The sequence below is a fragment of the Entelurus aequoreus genome, linkage group LG13, assembly GCF_033978785.1.
Source record: "Entelurus aequoreus isolate RoL-2023_Sb linkage group LG13, RoL_Eaeq_v1.1, whole genome shotgun sequence".
In the NCBI taxonomy this organism is placed as follows: Eukaryota; Metazoa; Chordata; class Actinopteri; order Syngnathiformes; family Syngnathidae; genus Entelurus; species Entelurus aequoreus.
The window spans coordinates 51,678,612-51,705,659 of record NC_084743.1 but is presented as its reverse complement, the minus strand read 5'-3'; the positions used below and the strand labels follow the sequence as shown (position 1 = coordinate 51,705,659).

General features: G+C 35.6%; 1 protein-coding gene across 3 annotated transcripts in view; it reads right to left on the bottom strand.

Moving 5' to 3' along the window:
* Window positions 1-27,048, bottom strand: part of meis3 (myeloid ecotropic viral integration site 3) — a 91,762-nt gene that overhangs the window by 42,012 nt on the left and 22,702 nt on the right. Inside the window, exons 2-3 of one of the 3 annotated variants that reach the window (XM_062068622.1) lie at window positions 9,085-9,289; window positions 8,865-8,954 (exon numbers count right to left, since the gene is read on the bottom strand). In XM_062068622.1, the coding sequence (XP_061924606.1) occupies window positions 8,865-8,876 (12 nt within the window). In that variant the 5' untranslated portion in view covers window positions 8,877-8,954; window positions 9,085-9,289. Of the gene's footprint in view, window positions 1-8,864; window positions 8,955-9,084; window positions 9,371-21,130; window positions 21,341-27,048 lie in introns of those variants that run through there. The other 2 variants (XM_062068623.1, XM_062068621.1) reach the window with 2 other exon arrangements.

Below are 27,048 nucleotides of genomic sequence, written 5' to 3'. Positions count from 1 at the left end.
AATAAACATGTGGCAGCCCACCTCTGCTAGTGTTAGCGAGCTGATTGGCGCTCCACTGCAGCTTCTCAGGTCAGCAGATCTGCTCCTGCTTGCCTTTCTGCAGGATTAAAAGGGACTCCTGTCGCAGTCCCGCAGGGCCACCGGGATCACAACAACACCGACAGGCGGCGGCTACAGCGGACGCATTCTTCTATACGACAGCGTTATTTTAAACACGCCATAAAAGTTATGATCCGCTCGGTGTAGTTTAGGCCCGTGATGGACGGCCACAAGGGTTATGATTTACCACACCGGTGTGTGACTTTTCACACTGAAGTGCTTCTCAGTTACTTTCTGTTACGGAAGAAAATATTTTGCGCTCCCTCCAATGCGACTATAAATAGTATAGTTTGTCTATAAAATTGTTATAAGTACACCTCTGCATAACATTGTATCTTTATTAACATTCCTCGTCTCCCACCGTAGTCACACTGAAGCCAAGCGCAACCTACGCTTTGTCGAACTCTACCCCTCCCCCCCCACTCAAACCAATACAATAAACAGCGTGAACAAACAATTTATGCTATTAATGAATATCCTCATACTGCATATGGTGTTGCTGCTACTACAACCTTCATTTCCTTGAGGGAACATATCTAAGGCAGTGTGTACCGCGGCACACTAGTGTACCGTGAGATATTGTCTGGTGTGCCGTGGGAAATTATGCACCTTAACCTAATTGGTCCAAAAAATAATCTTTGCAAATTAATAATTATAATCTGCAAATAATGTGCCGTTGCTTAGTGTCTGTGCTGTGTAGAACTCGGCAGGGTAACCACGTAATACTCCATGTCAGTAGGTGGAAGAAGGTAGTTAATTGCTTTGTAAAAGTCGGAATATGTAGGGTGAGACGAGGATGGTTTGTTGTGATCCCAATATGCAGACCACAGCGGGAGACAGCGTGCAGGTTAAAAGGTATGTAATGCTTAAACCAAAAATGAACGAAAGGAAAAAGCAATGCCTATGCAAAACGAAAGTAAAACTGAACTGGCTACAAAGTAAACAGAAACAGAATGCTGGACGACAGCAAAAACTTACGGCGTCCACAAAGTACATCCGTACATGACATGACAATCAACAATGTCCACACAAAGAAGGATAGCAACAACGTAAATAGCCTTGCTTGCTAACACAAAGCAGAACACATGAAACTGCTACAGGAAAACACCAACAAAACAGGAAGGGCCACCAAAATAACAAGAACTAAAGCACTACACACAGGAAAACACCAACAAACTCAAAATATGGCACGACGACTGGTGGAGTTTCATATTTTAACCTTTTCTGCTGGTGGTGTGCTGCTGGATTTTTTATGAAAAAAATGTGCCTTGCCTCAAAAAAGGTTGAAAAACACTGATCTAAGGGACTGACACGTTTCCATTCAACCTAGTCCAGGGGTTTTAAACTAATGAATCCCTCTATAAAGAACAATAACGACAACTAGATGAGGCAATTCCTGAAGGAATTGCGTGTGAATGCTCCAATGCTGACATTGAACTGAAATCCTGGAATTGTTTTATAATTGTTGAAGTAGAGCACATAATTCTTTAACAGGCTGATTATTTTGAAGTTGGAACAGTTTGAATCAGATGAAAAATGTGCGAGTTGTGGAACTTTGAAAAATGTCCCAATCTTTTCAATGGAAAATTTCTCCAAAATTTGGGGATTTCGGGAAAAGCGGGAATTTTGTTTTAAAATGGTAAAAAATTTGAATGTTGTGAATGAGTTGAAATGGTTGGTGTTGGAATTTTTCAAATCGGTCGAGAAATGTTGAAGTAGTAACATTTTTAATTGAGAAATGATATTAAGGAATTTGGGGAAAACCGGGAATTTTTACAGTTCGAAAAACAACTTTTGTACAACAAACTTTTTTGTCCTGATTAAGAGGAATGTTTGGACGGTGGAACGGTTGAAGTGGGTTGATAAATGTGGAAGGAGTAGTCGCCAGAAAAAAGGGTCAAAAAAGGGTTTGAAAAAACGGGAATTCCTGGAATTTTTTTTTACTTGGAAAAATGATAGTTTAAATGTCCAAGATGAGTGGAATGTGTTGAAGGTGGAATGGTTTGAATCGGTTGAAAAATGTGGAAATATATGTGAAAAATGGCTACCGGTAATTAATTTTCAATAGGAAAAACGTCCCGTAAAACCTGGAGTTCTGGGAAATCTGAGAAGTTTTTGAATTTGTCAAGGGAAAGCCCACGATTCCCGAATAGGCTGAACAGTTTGAAGTTGGAACGGTTTAAAACGGATTAAAAATGTGGAAGGTAGAGCACGCCAAAATCTGGAGACGAACAATAATAATAAATAGATGAATTTTGGTGTAGAAAACCATATGTGTGAATGTTTTGGAGCATTCACACAATAACACAGTATACACACAACAACAAAGAGCAACTTCCTGTAAGCAAGCTACACTATGAAAACAAAGAGTCAGATTTTACAATAAAAAAACTGGCAGCTCAGTCGCCGGAATTTTACCATAAAAATAGAAGTGGTACTGTTTTTCCATTTTCCGTAATGCAGTCTGTAAAAACAACAATGGTAGATTTTACGGAAATTAAAACTTAGTCGCCGAAATGTCACCATAAAAATTACAGTGGTGACGTTTTTCCATTTACAATAATGTACTGTGAAAACAATGATCGTAGATTTTATAGTAAAAAACTGGCAGCTCAGTACCCAGAATTTTACCATGAAAATATCACTAGTGTCCTTTTTTCATTTACAGTATTGCACTGTAAAAACAAATGTAGATTTTACGGTGTAAAAAAATAAAAATAAAACTGGAGTTACTAGTAGAAAGAGTTTACAAATTTGCAACATTAAATACGTGATTCTGAAGGAAATACTTCACAAATATCAACATTGTCACACATTTGAACATAAATGCCCTTCACTTGTGTTTTTGCAGCCAGTTTACATAACAGTTATCATTATTATACTGGAGCGTACATTTGTTTTGAAATGACACTTTAACCTTAAGACAGGGCATAGTGTATGTTCGCAAACTAGCAACTAGCGCTAATAACAATACGTTTCTAAAACTCAAATTTCACATCGCTATTGCTGTATTTTCATACAAACATGACATTGCTGTCACTGTCATCGATCCTTCTATGAACGTACACAACAGTTTAAGCTAACTAAAATATCGTTGACATGTATGACTTAAGTGTTATTATGACAAAGACAATAAAATGAATTGATTGATTGATTGAATTGATAACTTTAGTCTCTTCAGCTGCTAGCTAACAATAATGTCCTGTTGTCATGAAATCATTTAACAGCTATATAACAGTTTGGAATACTTTTTAATTTCGATAATTCAAGTAAATAACTACGATCTGACATCAAGAAGTACTACATACACTCATTTTTTTATTATTTTCCATAAGACGGTTGTAAATGTAAAAATTCATGGGTGTTGTTCTAATAGACGCTGAGATCATTATTCATGCGTTCGTTACCTCTCGTCTCGATTACTGTACGTATTATTTCGGGTCTCCCTGTGTCTAGCATTAAAAGATTACAGTTGGTACAAAATGCGGCTGCTAGACTTTTGACAAGAACAAGAAAGTTTGATCATATTACGCCTATACTGGCTCACCTGCACTGGCTTCCTGTGCACTTAAGATATGACTTTAAGGTTTAACTACTTACGTATAAAATATTACACGGTGTAACTCCATCTTATCTTGCTGATTGTATTGTACCATATGTCCCGGCAAGAAATCTGCGTTCAAAGAACTCCGGCTTATTAGTGATTCCCAGAGCCCAAAAAAAGTCTGCGGGCTATAGAGCGTTTTCTATTCGGGCTCCAGTACTATGGAATGCCCTCCCGGTAAAAGTTAGAGATGCTACCTCAGTAGAAGCATTCAAGTCCCATCTTAAAACTCATTTGTATACTCTACAAAGTTTCTCATAGTCATTCACACCGACGTCCCACTTGGGGTGAGTTTTCCTTGCCCTTATGTGGGCTCTGTACCGCGGATGTCGTTGTGGCTTGTGCAGCCCTTTGAGACACTTGTGATTTAGGGCTATATAAATAAACATTGATTGATTGATTGATTGACATTGTTTAGGCGATCTAGGTTAGCATATGCATGCTATACGTGTATGCTAACTTCTTCCCAATTGTTTTTACCCTCTTTGTAACGTTCTGATGTGAACAAAAAGTCTTTAACTGTATTTTTAGAACATATGAACCAGCCAAAAATGGTCCAAAGGAGGTACTATGGACATCCCTATTTTGCATACTTTCCTTTTTTTTTTTTTTTTTTTTTTCCTTTACTTTTGTTTTATTTTAATTTTTTTATTTCATTTTATGTGCTAATAAAACTGTGGGCTGCAAATGGCAAGCGGGCCACACTTTGGACACTCCTGTTGCACATATATTGACAACAACATCCAACCTAAACCAGCTTACGTAGGGATAGATGCAAAAAGAGTCTTTTTGTGTTGATTTGTGTTCATATTTGTACAACAACACAGCATCCACTTCAGGTTTTGCTGATCAATAATGTTTTAAAACAGTCTAAAACTAACCCACGCAGATATGTTAAGACGTGAGACAATTGGTATTAACAATTTAACTTTTACGCTCTTTTTTTCCCCCATTTTTGCTGTATTTTCTTTTAGGTTTAAATGTGTTGTTAAATAAATAATAAAAACAATTAACTGTGGGCTGTAAATGGCAAGCGGGCCGTACTTTGGACACTCCTGTTTTATAAATATTGACAATATTTATTATTAATTATGTGAGTATGTTTATGTATTTGTATCTATTTATCTATGTTTTTATGTGTTATTATGAATTTGCACTAAATTAGTTTTGCTTACAATTTCGTTGTACAATGTACAATGACAATAAATATATATTCTATTCTGTTGTATTCTATTCTAACATCCAACCTAAACCAGCTAATATAGGGACAGATGCAATAAAAGTCTTTTTGTGTGGATTTGTGTTCATATTTGTACAATAACACATCCAACAAGTGTTTTATTATATTTGCTGTTTCAAAACAGTCTGGAACCAACCAATGCAGATATGCTAAGACGTTAGGTAATTACTAATTAGTAGAGATGTCCGATGATATCGGCCTGCCGATATTACTGGCCGATAAATGCTTTAAAATGTAATATCAGGAATTATCGTATCGTTTTTTTATTATCGGTATCGTTTTTTTTTGTTTTTTTTTTTATAAATCAACATAAAAAACAGAAGATACACTTACAATTAGTACACCAACCCAAAAAACCTCCCTCCCCCATTTACACTCATTCACACAAAAGGGTTGTTTCTTTCTGTTATTAATATTCTGGTTCCTACATTAATATCAATATATATCAATACAGTCTGCAAGGGATACAGTCCGTAAGCACACATGATTGTGCGTGCTGCTGGTCCACTAATAGTACTAACCTTTAACAGTCAATTTTACTATATTTAATTAATTACTAGTTTCTATGTAACTGTTTTTATATTGTTTTACTTTCTTTTTTATTCAAGAAAATGTTTTTAATTTATTTATCTTATTTTTTTTATTTTTTAAAGGACCTTATCTTCACCATACCTGGTTGTCTAAATTAGGCATAATAATATGTTAATTCCACGACTGTATATATCGGTATCGGTTGATATCGGTTTTAGTTGATATCGGTATCGGTAATTAAGGGTTTGGTCAATATCGGAATATCGGATATCGGCAAAAAGCCATTATCGGACATCCCTGCTAATTAGTATTAACATTTGAACTTTTTAACTCTTTTTTCCATCTTTTTTGCTGTAGTTTTTTCTGGTTTAATTGTGTTATTAGATAAATACTAAAAAAATTATAATAAACTGTGGTCCGCAAATGGCAAGCAGGCCACACTTTGGACACTCTTGTTTTGCGTATAATGACAATAACATCTAACCTAACCAAGCTAACATAGGGACGGATGCAAAAAAAAAGAGTGTTATTGTGTTGATTTATGTTTATATTTGTACAACAAGACAACCTCCAATTCAGTTTTTTATTATCTTCACTGTTTTGAAACAGTCGAAAAACCAACCCATGCAGATATGCTACGATGTTACATTAAGTAGGTAATTAGTATTTACATTTTAACTTTTTGACGTTTTCCCCATTTTTGCTGCAGTTTTTTGTTGTTGTTATTGTTTAATTGTGTTGTGGGGGTAAGTCGTGGGTCAAAAAAATAGTTGGCCGTGGGCCACAAATGACAAGTGGGGCCGCACACTCTTTTACATATATCGGCAATAAAATCCAGCCTAACCCAGCTAACATAAGAATAGATGCAAAAGAGAATGTTTTGTGTTGATTTGTGTTCATATTTGTACCACAACACAACATTCAATAATGTTTTTGATTATCTTTATTGTTTTTAGAAACTCTAAAGCCAACTCATGCTGATATGATAAGATGTTACAATAAGAAGATAATAGGTGTCAACATTTGAACTGTTTCCTCTTTTTTTCCCCATTTTTGCTGTAGTTTGTTGTTGTTGTTCAATTGTGTTGTTAGAATGTGTCATGGGTCAAACTGTCATGGGTCATCCAACTGTTTTTTTAAAAAAATGCTACTGTTTTTACAAAAAGGTCTAAAACCACCCCATGCAGATATGTTAAGACAGTAATTAGTATCAACATTTGAACTTTTTGCTAATTTCTTCATCCTTTTTTACGGTTTTGTTTTGTTTAATTGTGTTGTTACAATGTGCTGTGGATTAAAAAACTAAATTTGCAAGTGGGCCGCACTTTGGATAATCCTGTTTTACATATGCAAACAATATCATCCAACCTAACCCAGATGTGACATAAGAACAGATGCAAAAAAGGTGTTTTGTGTTAATATGTGTACAGAAGGTCCAATAAAACGCGGGTGTGCAAACTTGTTTGCAACAAGGATACAGAAAAATAAATAGATTTAGATATTTTGTATATTTCTTGATGTTTTAAAGAAGCTAAATCCAACCCATGCAGGTATTAGTAATCACGTTTTAAAAATGTTGTGTTACATTATGCCTTTTTGCACTTTTTTTCCATTTGTGCTGTTGATTTTGTTTGTTTTTTTGTTTTTGCTCAAATGTCTTTTTTTAGAATGTAAATAAAAATAGTATTCCACACTTTGGACACCTGTGCAATACTGACACTAACAGAGGGATGCTCATGTTCATAACATGTTTATGTTATTGCAGAGGTGTGGAAATTAGGGATGTTTCTAACATTTTGGTTACCTTTAGTTGACACAAACAGATAAATGTTTATTTGGGACAGTGCATATTAAAAAAGACCCAAGGATCATAATATGACTCATATAAAAACTACAGAAGCCTGCACAGGTGTCCATTATATTGAATTATACCTATTTTGTATTTCTGCACCGCCCCTTCAAGTTGGTCTGCAGGACCCCTGGAGGTCTCACTTTGGAGAAACCAATGCACTGTCCTAAACGGCTTATCAAATCGTTTCATATAGTCCCATGAGGCCACCGGGAACAGAAAGCACCTGCTCTGAGGCCCTGGTCTCTGGGACACCTTCTAGTTTTTTGGAGGCTGGCTATTAACACAATCGCTGCTATCGGATTGCGCGTCTCTATTTACGCACGGACCAGGATCAGGTTTCTGTGCGTCAAGACGATCAAAGCGCATTGTGAGAGATGACAAATTCCGCAGATTTTCCCCCTTTTTAAGTCCCGGAGCTGGTAAATAGGCTTCAAGTGGCAAGAACACCCTTTGTTACAACATGTAATTTTCTTTTTTTTTTAATTTAAAAAAAAAAAGCCTATACAGTCATTCCATTTTTAAGTAACTTTCTTTTATATTCCACATTAAAAGACTATATTGTATGCACGTTTTAATAGTACAATCAAAACAAAGTTCTTGAATAAATGTAAAAGTGTATTTAACTCTATTTGAGACTTCTAAGATGTTTAATTATCATTAGAAATTACTCAACCATAACTATTTATTTGCATTATTTTATTATCTATGTTTTTATTTTAGTTGTAATACATCTATTAAGTACTATTATTGAAAAAGTTATTTTCCAACTCATTTGGTGAGTTTTTTCCAAAACTATTGCACAAGTATAGAATCAAATATATATAACATGTATTAAATAGTAAAAAGTCATTGACTTGGTTTTCATACATTATTTTAAGTGCAAAAATGTTTTTAATTAAATAAGAAAAGCGCAGTGTGTTTGAAACCACAAAATTTCCCAAATGTACATGACCATTATTTTGGATTTGAAAATTCTTGCAATGATTATCTTAAAATTCGGATGCAAGTGCACAGTGTAAATAAATGTGTGTGTGTGTGTTTCTCTAATTGCACTGTGAGGTCTCAGCCTGCAGCCTCACTTCTCCTGCTCCATGCCTGTGAATCAGTGTAGCAAAAAAACTGACCTACTTACTGAGTTGAAGAGCCGCCTCTGCTCTCCTCCTCTTAATGACCCGCACTATCTAACCCCTGTGTGCATTCAGATTGACACAACAACCCTATTATGTATTTCCAGTGCCAAAAACCCAACAAATACATAAATGCCTCCACAGTCTCCTCCACGAATGCTAAACTATACCCCCTTAAAAGTTCAAAAGCCTCTTCTTTTTTTTTTTTTTGCAACTTATGAACATTGCTCTAACACCCAAATAGCTTGGGTCAGCACCCTTCTGGGCCTGCAGGTTTGTGCAAAAGTGAACTCCTTACTAATAATTAGCCTAGTATTTATTTTTTTAACCCAGTCAAGTGTTGGTGTAAAAAAAAAGCATAAACGTGATTAAATAAAATAAAAAACGCACACAAAGAAAGTATCGACCTACCCTCTTCTCCATGCGACTCGCCAGGCGGTTCTTCCCCGGAGATGATGATGCTCTGCCCGGCTATAGTCCAGCAAGCTCAGCCTCGGTGCTCTGGAAAAGATGTAACGTTGTTTTCAAAAGACTGATATAATTTCTTAACCATGCAGTATGAGAAATAGATATAAGGCATCTTGGTGATTATTACACCATAATTAGCCGACTGCACTACAAAATGTCGCACCTAAACGTAAATATGTTCCAGTGTTAAGTCCAGAGAGCGGCGGCTTCCTCAAGCTGCTCGCTTCCGCCCGCAGCGCCTCTCCGTGCGGCTGTGTGCTGCTCCAGCGGTCGGGGGGATGCTCGGTCCACGCGGTCGGGAGAGAAGGCGAGTGTCCAGGCGTGCAAAGTGCAAAATGTCACCGCTGGTGTTTTTGTTTTTTTTCAGGCTGAAGAAGAAGAAGGAGAAGAAGAGGAGGAGGAGGAGGAGGAGGAGGAGTGACGATGGTGGCGGCGTGCAGGAAGGTTTCCGAGGGTCAAAACGCGACGGGGTCTCTTCTTGCTCCCCCTACCCTTCATCCCTCCGCCTGCTTTACTCCTCCTCCTCATCACGCAGACAAACCCCCACCTTCTTCTTCTTTGGGAAAAAAAAAACCCAACTAATTTGCTGCATTTCCACGAAGATAACTCTTTATTCTACAAACTGTATATAATGCTATTATCACATTAAAATGACGTCATCTTGTTTTTCTGTGCTCGAGGGCCCCTTTTAGTTTAATTTAGGGATGTCCGATAATGGCTTTTTGCCAATATTCCGATATTGTCCAACTCTTTAATTACCGATACCGATATCAACCAATATCGATATATACAGTCGTGGAATTAACACATTATTATGCCTAATTTGGACAACCAGGTATGGTGAAGATAAGGTCCTTTTTTTTTAAATTCATAAAATAAGATAAGATAATCAAAAACATTTTCTTGAATAAAAAAGAAAGTAAAAAAATATAAAAACAGTTCCATAGAAACTAGTATTTAATGAAAATGAGTAAAATTAACTGTTAAAGGTTAGTACTATTAGTGGACCAGCAGCACGCACAATCATGTGTGCTTACGGACTGTATCCCTTGCAGACTGTATTGATATATATCCATCCATCCATCCATCCATTTTCTACCGCTTATTCCCTTCGGGGTCGCGGGGGGCACTGGAGCCTATCTCAGCTACAATCGGGCGGAAGGCGGGGTACACCCTGGACAAGTCGCCACCTCATCGCAGGGCCAACACAGATAGACAGACAACATGCACACTGATATATAATGTAGGAACCAGAATATTAATAAAAGAAAGAAACAACCCTTTTGTGTGAATGAGTGTAAATGGGGGAGGGAGGTTTTTTGGGTTGGTGCACTAATTTTAAGTGTATCTTGTGTTTTTTATGTTGATTTAATAAAAATAAAAATACAAAAATAAAAACGATACAGATAAAAAAAACGATACCGATAATTTCCGATATTACATTTAAAAGCATGTATCGCCGATAATATCAGCCTGCCGATATCCGATACTCCGATATGGACCAAACCCTTAATTACAGATACCGATATCAACCGATACCGATATATACAGTCGTGGAATTAACACATTATTATGCCTAATTTGGACAACCAGGTATGGTGAAGATAAAGTCCTTTTTTAAAAAATTAATAAAATAAAATAAGATAAATAAATTAAAAACATTTGCTTGAATAAAAAAGAAAGTAAAACAATATAAAAACAGTTACATAGAAACTAGTATTTAATGAAAATGAGTAACTGTTAAAGGTTAGTACTATTAGTGGACCAGCAGCACGCACAATCATGTGTGCTTACGGACTGTATCCCTTGCAGATTGTATTGATATATATCCATCCATCCATCCATCCATTTTCTACCGCTTATTCCCTTCGGGGTCGCGGGGGGCACTGGAGCCTATCTCAGCTACAATCGGGCGGAAGGCGGGGTACACCCTGGACAAGTCGCCACCTCATCGCAGGGCCAACACAGATAGACAGACAACATGCACACTGATATATGATGTAGGAACCAGAATATTAATAAAAGAAAGAAACAACCCTTTTGTGTGAATGAGTGTAAATGGGGGAGGGAGGTTTTTTGCGTTGGTGCACTAATTTTAAGTGTATCTTGTGTTTTTTATGTTGATTTAATAAAAATAAAAATACAAAAATAAAAACGATACAGATAAAAAAAACGATACCGATAATTTCCGATATAACATTTAAAAGCATTTATCGCCGATAATATCAGCCTGCCGATATCCGATACTCCGATATGGACCAAACCCTTAATTACCGATACCGATATCAACCGATACCGATATATACAGTCGTGGAATTAACACATTATTATGCCTAATTTGGACAACCAGGTATGGTGAAGATAAAGTCCTTTTTTTAAAAATTAATAAAATAAAATAAGATAAATAAATTAAAAACATTTGCTTGAATAAAAAAGAAAGTAAAACAATATAAAAACAGTTACATAGAAACTAGTATTTAATGAAAATGAGTAACTGTTAAAGGTTAGTACTATTAGTGGACCAGCAGCACGCACAATCATGTGTGCTTACGGACTGTATCCCTTGCAGACTGTATTGATATATATTGATATATGATGTAGGAACCAGAATATTAATAACAGAAAGAAACAACCCTTTTGTGTGAATGAGTGTGAATGAGTGTAAATGGGGGAGGGTGGTTTTTTGGGTTAGTGCACTAATTGTAAGTGTATCTTGTGTTTTTTATGTTGATTTAATAAAAAATAAAAATAAAAAAAAACATACAGATAAAAAAAAAAAGCTACCGATAATTTCCGATATTACATTTTAAAGCATTTATCGGCCGATAATCTAGTTTAATTACAAGTAGGGGTGGGCCGGAAGGTCGATACACGCGTCAATCATATCGGTACACGTATCGGGTCGATACAAGCGTGCGTTCTGTCATTTGTTTCATTCATTCATCCATCCATCCATTTCCTACAGCTTGTCCCGTTCGGGGTCAGTGAGCTTGAAAATATCTGGGTACATATGGAGAGAATTTTGATTTATATATAGAATTTTGAAATGTATGTGTGTCCTCAAAATCCCATGTACATAACACACTTACAGCTACTTAACCAACAGGAAGCAATACGTGAAGCGAGGCGAACACACGTCTACAATGTGTGTTTGGAAAGTATTCACAATGCTTCACGTTTTCCAATTTTTTTTTTTTGTCCTCAAAATTCTATAGACAATACCCCATAATAACAATGTGAAAATGTTTTGTTTTTTTTGCAAAGTTGAAAAAAAAAAACCACAAGTATTCACAGCCTTTGCTCAACACTTTTCTGATGCACCTTTGGCAGCAATTACAGTCTCAATTTTTTTTTTTGGTACGATGCCACAAATGTGGCCCATCTCTCTTTGCAGCACCTCTCAAGCTACCTTAGGTTGGATGGGAAGCGTTGGTTTTCATCCAGAATGTCTCTGTACATTGCTGCATTCATCTTTACCTCTATCCTGACTAGTCTCCCAGTTCCTGCCGCTGAAAACCATCCCCACAGCATGATGCTGCCACCACCATGCTTCACTGGTATTAGCCTGGTGATGAGCGGTGCCTGGTTTCCATCAAATAGTTCAATCTTTGTCTCATCAGACGAGACAGCTTTGTTTGTCATGGTCTGAGAGTCTTTCAGGTGCATTTTGGAAAACTTTTTACTAAGAAATAGCTTCTGTATGGCCACTATACCATACTGGCCTGATTGGTGGATTGCTGCAGAGATGGTTGTCCTTCTGGAAGGTTCTCCTCTCTCCACAGAGGAATGCTGTAGCTCTGACAGAGTGACCATCAGGTTCCTGGTCACCTCCCTGACTAGACTAAAAAGAATGCAGCAATGTACAGAAACATCCTGGATTAAAACCAATGCTTCCCATTAGGGGTGTGGGAAAAAATCGATTCGAATTCGAATCGCAATTCTCACGTTGTGCGATTTAGAATCGATTCTCATTTTTTAAAAATCTACTTTTTTATTTTTTTATTTATTTATAATTTAAAAAAAAAAAAAAAAATTTATTTTTTAATTAATCAATTCAACAAAACAGTACACAGCAATACCATAACAATGTAATCCAATTCCAAAACCAAACCCAACCCAGCAACACTCGGAACTGCAATAAACAGAGCAATTGAGAGGAGACACAAACATGACACAGAACAAACCAAAAGTAGTGAAACAAAAATGAATATTATCAACAACAGTATCAATATTAGTTACAACTTCAACATAGCAGTGATAAAAAATCCCTCATCATCCATCCATCATTAGACATTTATAAAAATAAAAATAAATGAACAATAGTGTCACAGTGGCTTACACTTGCATCACATCTCATAAGCTTGACAACACACTGTGTCCAATATTTTCACAAAGATAAAATAAGTCATATTTTTGGTTCATTTAATAGTTAAAACAAATTTACATTACTGCAATCAGTTGATAAAACATTGTCCTTTACAATTATAAAAGCTTTTTACAAAAATCTTCTACTCTGCTTGCATGTCAGCAGACTGGGGTAGATCCTGCTGAAATCCTATGTATTGAATGAATAGAGAATCCTTTTGAATTGGGAAAAAATATTTTTTTATTTTATTTAATTTTTTTTCCGTTTTTGAACCGAGAATCGTTTTGAATTGAAAAAAAAAATTGATTTTGAATCGAATCGTGACCCCAAGAATCGTTTTTGAATCGAATCGTGGGACACCCAAAGATTCACAGCTCTACTTCCCATCCAATCTGATGGCGCTTGAGAGGTGCTGCAAAGAGGAATGGGCAATAGGATCGATACAAATGTTGATCAATACCCAGAGGTAATATCAGTATATTGGCATTATTAGCGCGATGAGATCGATATTTTTCATTCATTCATTCGATGATCTTGAATATTTTTGAGTAAAAAGTACCATTATCAGTACCGGTATCAGCGATACTGGTGATATATTTATTTGTTTTGTATCCGTTCCAAAATGTGCAAGCCTACAAATTAGTAGTAGTGCAAATTGTGCATTATTTTATGATCTATGTACTGTTTCTTGGTATTGATACAAATGACATTTGTATCAATACCAAGAAACAGTATCAGTATCTGGGCACAACCAGCTCCTCTATATTTCATTTCATGATACTAATATTTTTTTAGTAAAAGTGGTATTAGTATCCGATATACTGGCCATGTTAATTAGTATCGAATTCTTACCAACATTTGCTTTATGCCCTCCTAGGAAGTAGGGGTAAGTATGATACAATACGATCATATTGATATAGTATCGATATCAAGGGGGTACCCTTGTAACGGTAACTGGTAACTGTAACTGGTCGATACTAGCGGGATAGATCTCCTCTAGTTTCATTCAAAGAGTTTGAACATTTTAAAAGTAAAATGATTGATATCAGTATTGGCAACTGCTCTGTATTGACTTGGTATCAAACACTTAAAATGTGTAGTAAATCCCAACCCTGTTAGACGCGTCCACCATGTTTAAGGTTGGCGGATCGATGCAGTGTCAATCGTATCAATATCAAGGGTATTTTCAGTATCGGATTGATATCAGTGTGCTGAGATCGATATTTTTACGTTTTTGTCAATGTTTAGTTATTTATTGATATTTTGGTGTGTGTTGTTCACATTGTTGATAGTGTTATATTTCTGAATTGTTAATTGCAGGTGCGGGGGGAAGAGGGTGTGGGGAGAGACTGAGCCTAAAGAGGTGCATGTAAAACGTCACTTCATGAATAACATGGTATTATCAGTACCGGTATCAGCGATACTGGTGATATATTTATTTGTTTTGTATCCGTTCCAAAATGTGCAAGCCTACAAATTAGTAGTGGTGCAAATTGTGCATTATTTTATGATCTATGTACTGTTTCTTGGTATTGATACACATGACATTTGTATCAATACCAAGAAACAGTATCAGTATCTGGGCACTACCCGCTCCTCTATATTTCATTTCATGATACTAATATTTTTTTAGTAAAAGTGGTATTAGTATCAGATATACTGGCCATGTTTACTTAGTATCGAATTCTTACCAACATTTGCTTTATACCCTCCTAAGAAGTAGGGGTAGGTATGATACAATACGATCATATTGATATCGTATCGATATCAAGGGGGTACCCTTGTAACGGTAACTGGTAACTGTAACTGGTCGATACTAGCGGGATAGATCTCTTCTAGTTTCATTCAAAGATTTTGAACATTTTAGAAGTAAAATGATTGATATCAGTATTGGCAACTGCTCTGTATTGACTTGGTATCAAACACTTAAAATTTGTAGTAAACCCCAACCCTGTTAGTCGCGTCCACCATGTTTAAGGTTGGCGGATCGATGCAGTGTCAGTCGTATCAATATCAAGGATAGTTTCAGTATCGGATTGATATCAGTGTGCTGATATCAATATTTTTACGTTTTTGTCAATGTTTAGTTGTTTATTGATATTTTGGTGTGTGTTGTTCACATTGTTGATAGTGTTATATTTCTGAATTGTTATTTGCAGGTGCGGGGGGAAGAGGGGGGGGATACTGAGCCTAAAGAGGTGCATGTAAAACGTCACTTCATGAATAACAAGGTAGTTCATATGAAATGTTATTGCAAATGTAGCCCCTTCCTGCTCTGTCACTGATAAGAATATAATAGCACATTTCCCAAATATTTGAAACTGTCCTCTGTTGTTCCGCAGTAGTAGTGGCTTTGATCCCCTAGACCAGGGGTCAGCAACCCACGGCTCTTTAGTGCCACCCTAGTGGCTCCCTGGAGCATTTTTAAAAAAGGATTGAAAATAGAAAAAGATGGGGGAACATTTTTTTTGTTTGTTTTAGTATGTTTTTTGTTTCAGGAGAAACATGACGCACACCTTTCCAATTGTTTCCACAGTTTAATATATTTGTGTGTATGCTTCACTGATGAGAGTATTTGGTGAACATCGTTTTGTCCTACTAATTTCTGCGGTTTTTGAACTCACCGTAGTGTGGACTGTGACGCAACAGTTTGTTTACATGTAAAATCTTCCTCTCCTTCTTTGTCTCACTTTGTCCACCAAAAGTTGTATGCTGTGTGTGAAGGCACAAAGGTGAGCTTTGTTAATATTATTGACTTGTGTGGAATGCTCATCAGGCATATTTGGTCAGTGCATGACCGCGAGCTAATCAATGCTAACATGATATTTAGGCTAGCCGTATGTTCATATTGCGTCATTATGCCTCATGTGTAGGTATATTTGAGCTCATTTTTACTTTTATCCTCTTTGTAAATAATTTACTTTTGCATGTCTCATGACACATTATCTGTATGTAATATTGGCTGCATTTCTGATAGTTGTTTGTGTGCCATGTTGTTCCAGACCACAGCAAACATTACCTAGCTTGCCAAAGATTGTAATAAATCTATTATGAGAAGACAGTCTGCCGTTTCCTTTAACTTGGACACACACATCTATACCTTTGGCCATTAAAAGCCAGTCATTTCCAGGAGTTATCTCACATTCTGATTTACTAATGTTTTACAATGTTGTAAAAGTGTGTAGAATAAATATTACAACATTTTATATACAAATATTATAAACAAAATGCATTTCTAAAGTTATTTTTTAGGGGTGCAGCCATCATTTACTCACATTAGTGAAAAGCAAGACTCTATTACATGAATATTTATATATTTTTGGATCTACAGTTTATTTATGTATTGTGTTTACACAGGAGGGCAAATGGTAGTTTTACTAATTTTTGCACTTTATATTGACAATTCAGTCCAATAAATGGGTATTATTGTATCATTTTGTTGCTATTGTTATTTTTGTTGGCTGACAACAATATTAACAACAAAAACGGAAAATGAATTAGATAATTTATTAATAAACCATATATTAATTGTTATCATGTGATAAAAAAAATTATAGTATGATTCATATAATCATTTATGGGTCTAAAAATTTTTAAGTAAAAAGCATCAGTACTTGTTATCGGATCGATACGAATATTTGCAGTATCGTCCAACCCGATCACTAACTGCAGCAGATAAAAGGATACCTCTTTGATCTTGCCGCATCGTATATTGTTGTTTTTGCATATTGTTAAAATTGTTCACAAATAAACGTGTTTATTTGCCCGGTGTCATATTTTGATTATGATATTAATTAACAAATTAAAGGCAAAGTATAACATATTTCAATCATCTTCGGTATCAGTGTTGACAATACTGTATACCGCTTGCCTGTATTTGTTTTTTAATGTGTAAAACTCAATTAAAAATTCATTCAATAACTGTAAAAGGCATATTTTGGGGCTTAGAGTATCAAAACAAAATGCATTTCTAAAGTTCTTTTTAGGGGTGCAGCCATAATTTACTCACATTAGTGAAAAGCAAGACTCTATTACATGAATATTTATATATTTTTATTCTACAGTATATTTATGTATTGTTGTGTTGACACAGGAGGGCAAATGGTAGTTTTACTTATTTTTTGCACTTTCTATTGACAATTCAATCCAATAAATGGGTATAATTGTATCATGTTGTTGCTATTGTTATTTTTGTTGGCTTACAAAAATATTAACAAAAAAAATGGAAAATAAATTAGATAATTTATTAATAAACTATATTTTCATTGTGTTATCATGTGATCAACAAATTATATTATAATTCATATAATCATTTATGGGTCTAAAAAAAAATTCAGTAAAAAGCATCAGTTACTTGTTATCGGATCGATACGAATATTTGCAGTATCGTCCAACCCGATCACTAACTGCAGCAGATAAAAGGATACCTCTTTGATCTTGCCGCATCGTATATTGTTGTTTTTGCATATTGTTAAAATTGTTCACAAATAAACGTGTTTATTTGCCCGGTGTTATATTTTGATTATGATATTAATTAACAAATTAAAGGCAAAGTATAACATATTTCAATCATCTTCAGCATCAGTGTTGACAATACTGTATACCGCTTGCCTGTATTTGTTTTTTAATGTGTAAAACTCAATTAAAAATTCATTCAATAACTGTAAAAGGCATATTTTGGGGCTTAGAGTATCAAAACAAAATGCATTTCTAAAGTTCTTTTTAGGGGTGCAGCCATAATTTACTCACATTAGTGAAAAGCAAGACTCTATTACATGAATATTTATATATTTTTATTCTACAGTATATTTATGTATTGTTGTGTTGACACAGGAGGGCAAATGGTAGTTTTACTTATTTTTGCACTTTCTATTGACAATTCAATCCAATAAATGGGTATAATTGTATCATTTTGTTGCTATTGTTATTTTTGTTGGCTTACAACAATATTAACAAAAAAAATGGAAAATAAATTAGATAATTTATTAATAAACTATATTTTCATTGTGTTATCATGTGATCAACAAATTATATTATAATTCATATAATCATTTATGGGTCTAAAAAAAATTCAGTCAAAAGCATCAGTTACTTGTTATCGGATCGATACGAATATTTGCAGTATCGTCCAACCCGATCACTAACAGCAGCAAATAAAAGGATACCTCTCAGATCTCGCCGCATCATATATTGTCGTTTTTGCATATTGTTAAAATTGTTCACAAATAAACGTGTTTATTTGCCCGGTGTTATATTTTGATTATGATATTAATTAACAAATTAAAGGCAAAGTATAACATATGTCAATCATCTTCAGCATCAGTGTTGACAATACTGTATACCGCTTGCCTGTATTTGTTTTTTAATGTGTAAAACTCAATTAAAAATTCATTCAATAACTGTAAAAGGCATATTTTGGGGCTTAGAGTATCAAAACAAAATGCAAAATGCATTTCTAAAGTTATTTTTAGGGGTGCAGCCATAATTTACTCACATTAGTGAAAAGCAAGACTCTATTACATGAATATTTATATATTTTTATTCTACAGTATATTTATGTATTGTTGTGTTGACACAGGAGGGCAAATGGTAGTTTTACTTATTTTTGCACTTTCTATTGACAATTCAATCCAATAAATGGGTATCATTGTATCATTTTGTTGCTATTGTTATTTTTGTTGGCTTACAATAATATTAACAACAAAAATATTCAACAAATATATATTTTTTATTGTTATCATGTGCTCAACAAATTATAGTATAATTCATATAATCATTTTTGGGTCTAAAAAAAAAATCAGTAAAAAGCATCAGTTACTTGTTATCGGATCGATACGAATATTTGCAGTATCGTCCAACCCGATCACTAACAGCAGCAAATAAAAGGATACCTCTCTGATCTCGCCGCATCATATATTGTTGTTTTTGCATATTGTTAAAATTGTTCACAAATAAACGTGTTTATTTGCCCGGTGTTATATTTTGATTATGATATTAATTAACAAATTAAAGGCAAAGTATAACATATTTCAATCATCTTCAGCATCAGTGTTGACAATACTGTATACCGCTTGCCTGTATTTGTTTTTTAATGTGTAAAACTCAATTAAAAATTCATTCAATAACTGTAAAAGGCGTATTTTGGGGCTTAGAGTATCAAAACAAAATGCATTTCTAAAGTTATTTTTAGGGGTGCAGCCATAATTTACTCACATTAGTGAAAAGCAAGACTCTATTACATGAATATTTATATATTTTTATTCTACAGTATATTTATGTATTGTTGTGTTGACACAGGAGGGCAAAAGGTAGTTTTACTTATTTTTGCACTTTCTATTGACAATTCAATCCAATAAATGGGTATCATTGTATCATTTTGTTGCTATTGTTATTTTTGTTGGCTTACAACAATATTAACAACCACAAATATATTCAACAAATATATATTTTTATTGTTATCATGTGCTGAACAAATTATAGTATAATTCATATAATCATTTATGGGTCTAAAAAAAAAATCAATAAAAAGCATCAGTTACTTGTTATCGGATCGATACGAATATTTGCAGTATCGTCCAACCCGATCACTAACAGCAGTAAATAAAAGGATACCTCTTTGATCTCGCCGCATTGTATATTGTTGTTTTTGCATATTGTTAAAATTGTTCACAAATAAACTTGTTTATTTTCCCGGTGTTACATTGTGATTATGATATTAATTAACAAATTTAAGGCAAAGTATAACATATTTCAATCATCTTCAGCATCAGTGTTGACAATACTGTATACCGCTTGCCTGTATTTGTTTTTTAATGTGTAAAACTCAATTAAAAATTCATTCAATAACTGTAAAAGGCATATTTTGGGGCTTAGAGTATCAAAACAAAATGCATTTCTAAAGTTATTTTTAGGGGTGCAGCCATAATTTACTCACATTAGTGAAAAGCAAGACTCTATTACATGAATATTTATATATTTTTATTCTACAGTATATTTATGTATTGTTGTGTTGACACAGGAGGGCAAATGGTAGTTTTACTTATTTTTGCACTTTCTATTGACAATTCAATCCAATAAATGGGTATCATTGTATCATTTTGTTGCTATTGTTATTTTTGTTGGCTTACAATAATATTAACAACAAAAATATTCAACAAATATATATTTTTTATTGTTATCATGTGCTCAACAAATTATAGTATAATTCATATAATCATTTATGGGTCTAAAAAAAAAATCAGTAAAAAGCATCAGTTACTTGTTATCGGATCGATACGAATATTTGCAGTATCGTCCAACCCGATCACTAACAGCAGTAAATAAAAGGATACCTCTTTGATCTCGCCGCATCGTATATTGTTGTTTTTGCATATTGTTAAAATTGTTCACAAATAAACTTGTTTATTTTCCCGGTGTTACATTGTGATTATGATATTAATTAACAAATTTAAGGCAAAGTATAGCATATTTCAATCATCTCCGGTATCAGTGTTGACCAAACTGGCCCTGTATTTGTTTGCATCGATATCACATTTTGCAGTATCGCCCACAGCTAATTAGGAGACTAATTTAAAGGTTGGCACACGTTGTCGGCCATAAATTGTGCTTGATGACGTGTGATAATAGCTTTTAAAGTGTTTTATTGTCACGTCTATCCCACATGGATCAGCCTTTTGACGCAGCACAAATGTTACCAATTGGTCCTCGCTTTTGGTTTCGTTTTCACTCAAAAGAGAGGGGGGAAAAAACATCTCACCCACTGCTGGAAAAGCCACATTCAAGAGTGTTGTGTTGTAAATGACACCTCAGTAACATCATAATTATTCCAAATGCGCTTCTTTACCGGCTCCCGCTGCGATGGCCAACAGGCAGCCGCACTTCAATCACCGGCGGCCTGGCGGGGAACAGCAGCCCGGACAGGAGGCTCCATGGGCGGCACGGAGTGAGAGTGTGGGGTCGCTAGTGAGCCTGGTGCTGCGAGGACCTGAGGGGGCTTTCAACTCCGCGGGGTGCAGGTGTTCCAGTGGGGGTGATCACAGCCACCCACCCCCTCCTACATCCATTGCAAGCAGGACAGAAAAAAAAAAAGTTGCTTGTTTTGACTTGTTGACAATGAATCAAAAGGATTAACTTCTCAAGTCTGGCTTTGTCTGCAGGGGAATTCCTAGCAAGATCTTGATGCTTTTCCAAGTGATGTCATCAGCTGTTGATGGACATGATAGGAATTTACATCACAAACATTCAATAGGAAAATGTATTAATTTATTAATCACACCAATGTTTGTGGTGTCATTTCTACATATTCATAAAAAAAAACATTCAGTTTAACTTGTGGGGTTTAGTTTGTGCTAAAACACTCAAAGGTTCCATGAAACTTCAGATTCCATCCAAAATATACAAACCCCGTTTCCATATGAGTTGGGAAATTGTGTTAGATGTAAATGGAAACGGAATACAATGATTTGCAAATCCTTTTCAACCCATATTCAATTGAATGCACTACAAAGACAAGATATTTGATGTTCAAACTCATAAACTTTATTTTTTTTTGCAAATAATAATTAACTTAGAATTTCATGGCTGCAACACGTGCCAAAGTAGTTGGGAAAGGGCATGTTCACCACTGTGTTACATGGCCTTTCCTTTTAACAACACTCAGTAAACGTTTGGTAACTGAGGAGACACATTTTTTAAGCTTCTCAGGTGGAATTATTTCCCATTCTTGCTTGATGTACAGCTTAAGTTGTTCAACAGTCCGGGGGTCTCCGTTGTGGTATTTTAGGCTTCATAATGCGCCACACATTTTCAATGGGAGACAGGTCAGGACTACAGGCAGGCCAGTCTAGTACCCGCACTCTTTTACTATGAAGCCACGTTGATGTAACACGTGGCTTGGCATTGTCTTGCTGAAATAAGCAGGGGCATCCATGGTAACGTTGCTTGGATGGCAACGTATGTTGCTCCAAAACCTGTATGTACCTTTCAGCATTAATGGCGCCATCACAGATGTGTAAGTTACCCATGTCTTGGGCACTAATACACCCCCATACCATCACAGATGTGTAAGTTACCCATGTCTTGGACACTAATACACCCCCATACCATCACAGATGTGTAAGTTACCCATGTCTTGGGCACTAATACACCCCCATACCATCACAGATGCTGGCTTTTCAACTTTGCACCTATAACAATCCGGATGGTTCTTTTCTTCTTTGGTCCGGAGGACACGACATCCACAGTTTCCAAAAACAATTTGAAATGTGGACTCGTCAGACCACAGAACACTTTTCCACTTTATATCAGTCCATCTTAGATGAGCTCAGGCCCAGCGAAGCCGACGTTTCTGGGTGTTGTTGATAAACGGTTTTCGCCTTGCATAGGAGAGTTTTAACTTGCACTTACAGATGTAGCGACCAACTGTAGTTACTGACAGTGGGTTTCTGAAGTGTTTTCCTGAGCCCACGTGGTGATATCCTTTACACACTGATGTCTCTTGTTGATGCAGTACAGCCTGAGGGATCGAAGGTCACGGGCTTAGCTGCTTACGTGCAGTGATTTCTCCAGATTCTCTGAACCCTTTCATGATATTATGGATCGTAGATGGTGAAATCCCTAAATTCCTTGCAATAGGTGGTTGAGAAAGGTTTTTCTTAAACTGTTCAACAATTTGCTCACGCATTTGTTGACAAAATGGTGACCCTTGCCCCATCATTGTTTGTGAATGACTGAGCATTTCATGGAATCTACTTTTATACCCAATCATGGCACCCACCTGTTCCCAATTTGCCTGTTCACCTGTGGGATGTTCCAAATAAGTGTTTGATGAGCATTCCTCAACTTTATCAGTATTTATTGCCACCTTTCCCAACTTCTTTGTCACGTGTTGCTGGCATCAAATTCTAAAGTTAATGATTATTTGCAAAAAAATTAAATGTTTATCAGTTTGAACATCAAATATGTTGTCTTTGTAGTGCATTCAACTGAATATGGGTTGAAAATGATTTGCAAATCATTGTATTCCGTTTATATTTACATCTAACACAATTCCACAACTCATATGGAAATGGGGTTTGTAGATCAATACTGGCAAAATAAAATATACATTCAAGTTTGCTTCATCTTTGATGTTTAACTGTCATACCTCGTCACATTGCGCTTGAAATATTGCGTCTTTGCCTAATCACGTTTCTTTAAAGCATGTTTAGCTTAAATCAAACATTTTATAGCATAACGATGGCAAAATAAATTTTAAATATCAATATTACAGTTGCATTAGTCAAACCAATCAGAGTGCGCTGTTCAGTATCATGGCCACTGATAGGCTCAGCCTCAGCCAGCAATAGTATGTTGGATTAAAAGAGTGTAATGGTGACCCATATGGGTCTTATTTCATGCCTTGAGGGCTCTCGTAATGTTGAAAAACGGTTTTAGAAGGTCGTAACCACGTTTTTATGCTCTCGCTATGAAAATCTTCCATAATTAATTATTCCTACTTTGTGGAAATGTGTTTATTGTGATCATGTCCGGAATCAATTAACCACAATAAAAGAGGGAATGCTGTATTGCTTATTTTTGAGTACATTAATCAGGGTTTCTGCAGGTATCAGCACGTCTAATTTAATGCTTTCCAATGCCCTTGTAAGTGCCACTTAAAACTAATTTAATGTCCATGTCCTACTGCAGATAAAACATTATATATAGCCAAAATCTTACAATTGCCTGCATAGACAAAATTGTCGGCATTAGACAATGATAATCTTGGATGGTTGAAATATTACATAACCTGTTACTCTCTTGCACTTTACAATTGGATCCCTGGACACATGAGGACTTTGAATATGACTAATGTATGATCCTGTAACGACTTGGTATCGGATTGATACCCAAATTCGTGGTATCATCCAAAACTAATGTAAAGTATCAAATAACAGAAGAATAAGTGATTATTACATTTTAACAGAAGAGTAGATAAAACAAGTTAAGAGAGAATGTAAGCAGATATTAACAGTAAATGAACAAGTAGATTAATAATTCATTTTCTACCACTTGTCCTTAATAATGTTGACAAAATAATAGAATGATAAATTACACAATATGTTACTGCATATGTCAGCAGCTAAATTAGGAGCCTTTGTTTGCTTACTTACCAATAAAAGACAAGTTGTCTTGTATGTTCACTATTTTATTTAAGGAAAAACTTGCAATAAGAAACATATGTTTAATGTACCGTAAGATTTTTTGTTAAAATAAAGACAATATTGCAATTTTTTGTGGTGCCCTTTATTTAGAAAAGTATTGAAAAGCACCAAAAAATATCAAAATAATTTTGGTACCGGGACAACACTAGCACACAGTGAGACCTCTTGCAGCAAGTTTGAAAGCTAGAGACTAAGAAAAGAACCACACAGACGTAGTAATTTATCAATGACGGCAAATTTATTGAGTTAATTTTCATTGTTTTGTCAGATTAATTTCCGGACAATAAACCGCTACTTTTTCATAGGCTTTGAACGGTGTGGCTTATAAAACAGTGCAGCTAATTAATGGATTTTTCTTCGCTGACGGCCATAAAGTTAATAGGTTTCATTAAACACAAGCAAAGACACTTAAATGGTGTGGTATTGTTTGTGCTATGGCGCCATCTTTTGGACGAGTTTGCTCACTGCAGGTGCAGCTGGGTGAATGCCTATAAACATTTCCTGCTGTTTAAAGCTTTGAACCGGCAGTAGAAGTGCCGTTGTGAATTCTAATCATCCATAGCATTTTTTACTCGTATGGATTCTTCATGGATCACTCCTAGCAATTTTTGTACGTTTTACAATACAACTAAAACAATTCTTAATTACTAAACCGTCCAGTGTGTGATGTCTGTAGAGTGTTGCATGCATATTTGTACGCACTATCGTGATGTAATGAAGCTAGCGTCGTTAACATTAGCTAATATGCGAACACTTTTACAAGTGGCATTCTGTTTGTATTGTTTCAGTTTCACAAATTCCTCAATAAATTCACTAAAACGTCACCGTGGAGTTACTGGGTCTGTTTCGCTCATTGGAGAGCTAGCTTCTGCAGCTAGTGGGTCCATGACGATGACTTCTGTTTTGTTTGATCAGCTGTTTTACTGCCGTGTTACAGACACTGTTTGAAAACAATTAACGTATGTAAATAAATATTTACAAAATGTTTCTGTGTAAATAACTAATTTCACAACGTATAATATATGGATTTTTTAATATTTTTTTACTAAGATTAAATGGGTGCGGCTTATATACCAGTGCGCTCTATAGTCCAGAAAATACGGTAATTGACATATAGACCGTCAGCCCAGACCGGGGGTCAGCAACCCTAGTGGCTCCCTGGCCCTCTTTCAGAGATGTGTGAAAATGGAAAAATATGAAGAAAAAAAAAAATTTTTAGTTTTAATATATTTTCTGTAGGAGAACAAACATGACACAGACCTTCCTACTTGTTAGAAATCCCACTGTTTATGTTATACATGCTTCATTGATGAGAGTATTTGGCAAGCACCGTTTTGTCCTACTAATTTCAGCTATACTTGAACTCATCGTAGTTTGTTTACATGTACAACTTTCTCCGATGCTGCCACAGAAAGACGTGTTTTATGCCACTCCTTCTTCATCTAATTTTGTCCAACAAACGTTTCATGCTGTGCGTGAATGCACAAAGGTGAGCTTTGGGGATTTTATTGATTTGCTGGAGTGCTTATCAGGCATATTTGGTCAACCCATGACTGCGAGCTAATCGATGCTAACATGCTATTTAGGCTAGATGTATGTTCATATTGCATCCTTATGCCTCGTTTGTAGGCATAATTGAGTTAATTTAATTTTCTTTACTTATGTCCTATGTGTATTTAATTTATATGTGCATGTCTCATGACACGTTATCTGTATGTAATATTGGCTGCATTTGTCATAGTTGTTGGTGTGCCATGTTGTTCCAGACCACAGCAAATGTTACCCAGCTTACAAAGATTGTAATAAAGCCGTTAGAAGAAGACAGCCAGCCGTTTCCTTAAACTTGGACACACATCTAAACCTTTGGCCATTATGAGCCAGTAATTTCCAGGAGTTATCTCATCCTGTGAAAAGCCTCCGTTTTACTAATGATTTGCAATGTTGCAAAAATATGTAGAATGAAAATTAAAACACAACATTTCTGTCAACAAAGTTTTGTGTCAACCTTTGATAGTAGGCTAATATAGCTATTATAGACACTTACATCATGTGTTGCCTTCATTATAACACTTATATAAGGCTTTTAAAGGCCTACTGAAACCCACTACTACCGACCACGCAGTCTGATAGTTTATATATCAATGATGAAATCTTAACATTATAACACATGCCAATACGGCCGGGTTAACTTATAAAGTGACATTTTCAATTTGCCGCTAAACTTCCGGTTCGAAACGCCTCTGAGGATGACGTATGCGCGTGACGTAGACCGGCGAACACGGGTATGCCTTCCACATTGAAGCCAATACGAAAAAGCTCTGTTTTCATTTCATAATTCCACAGTATTCTGGACATCTGTGTTCGTGAATCTGTTTCAATCATGTTCATTGCATTATGAAGAAGGAAGCTGAGCAAGCAAAGAAGAAAGTTGTCGGTGCGAAATGGACGTATTTTTCGAACGTAGTCAGCCACAACAGTACACAGCCGGCGCTTCTTTGTTTACATTCCCGAAAGATGCAGTCAAGATGGAAGAACTCGGATAACAGAGACTCTAACCAGG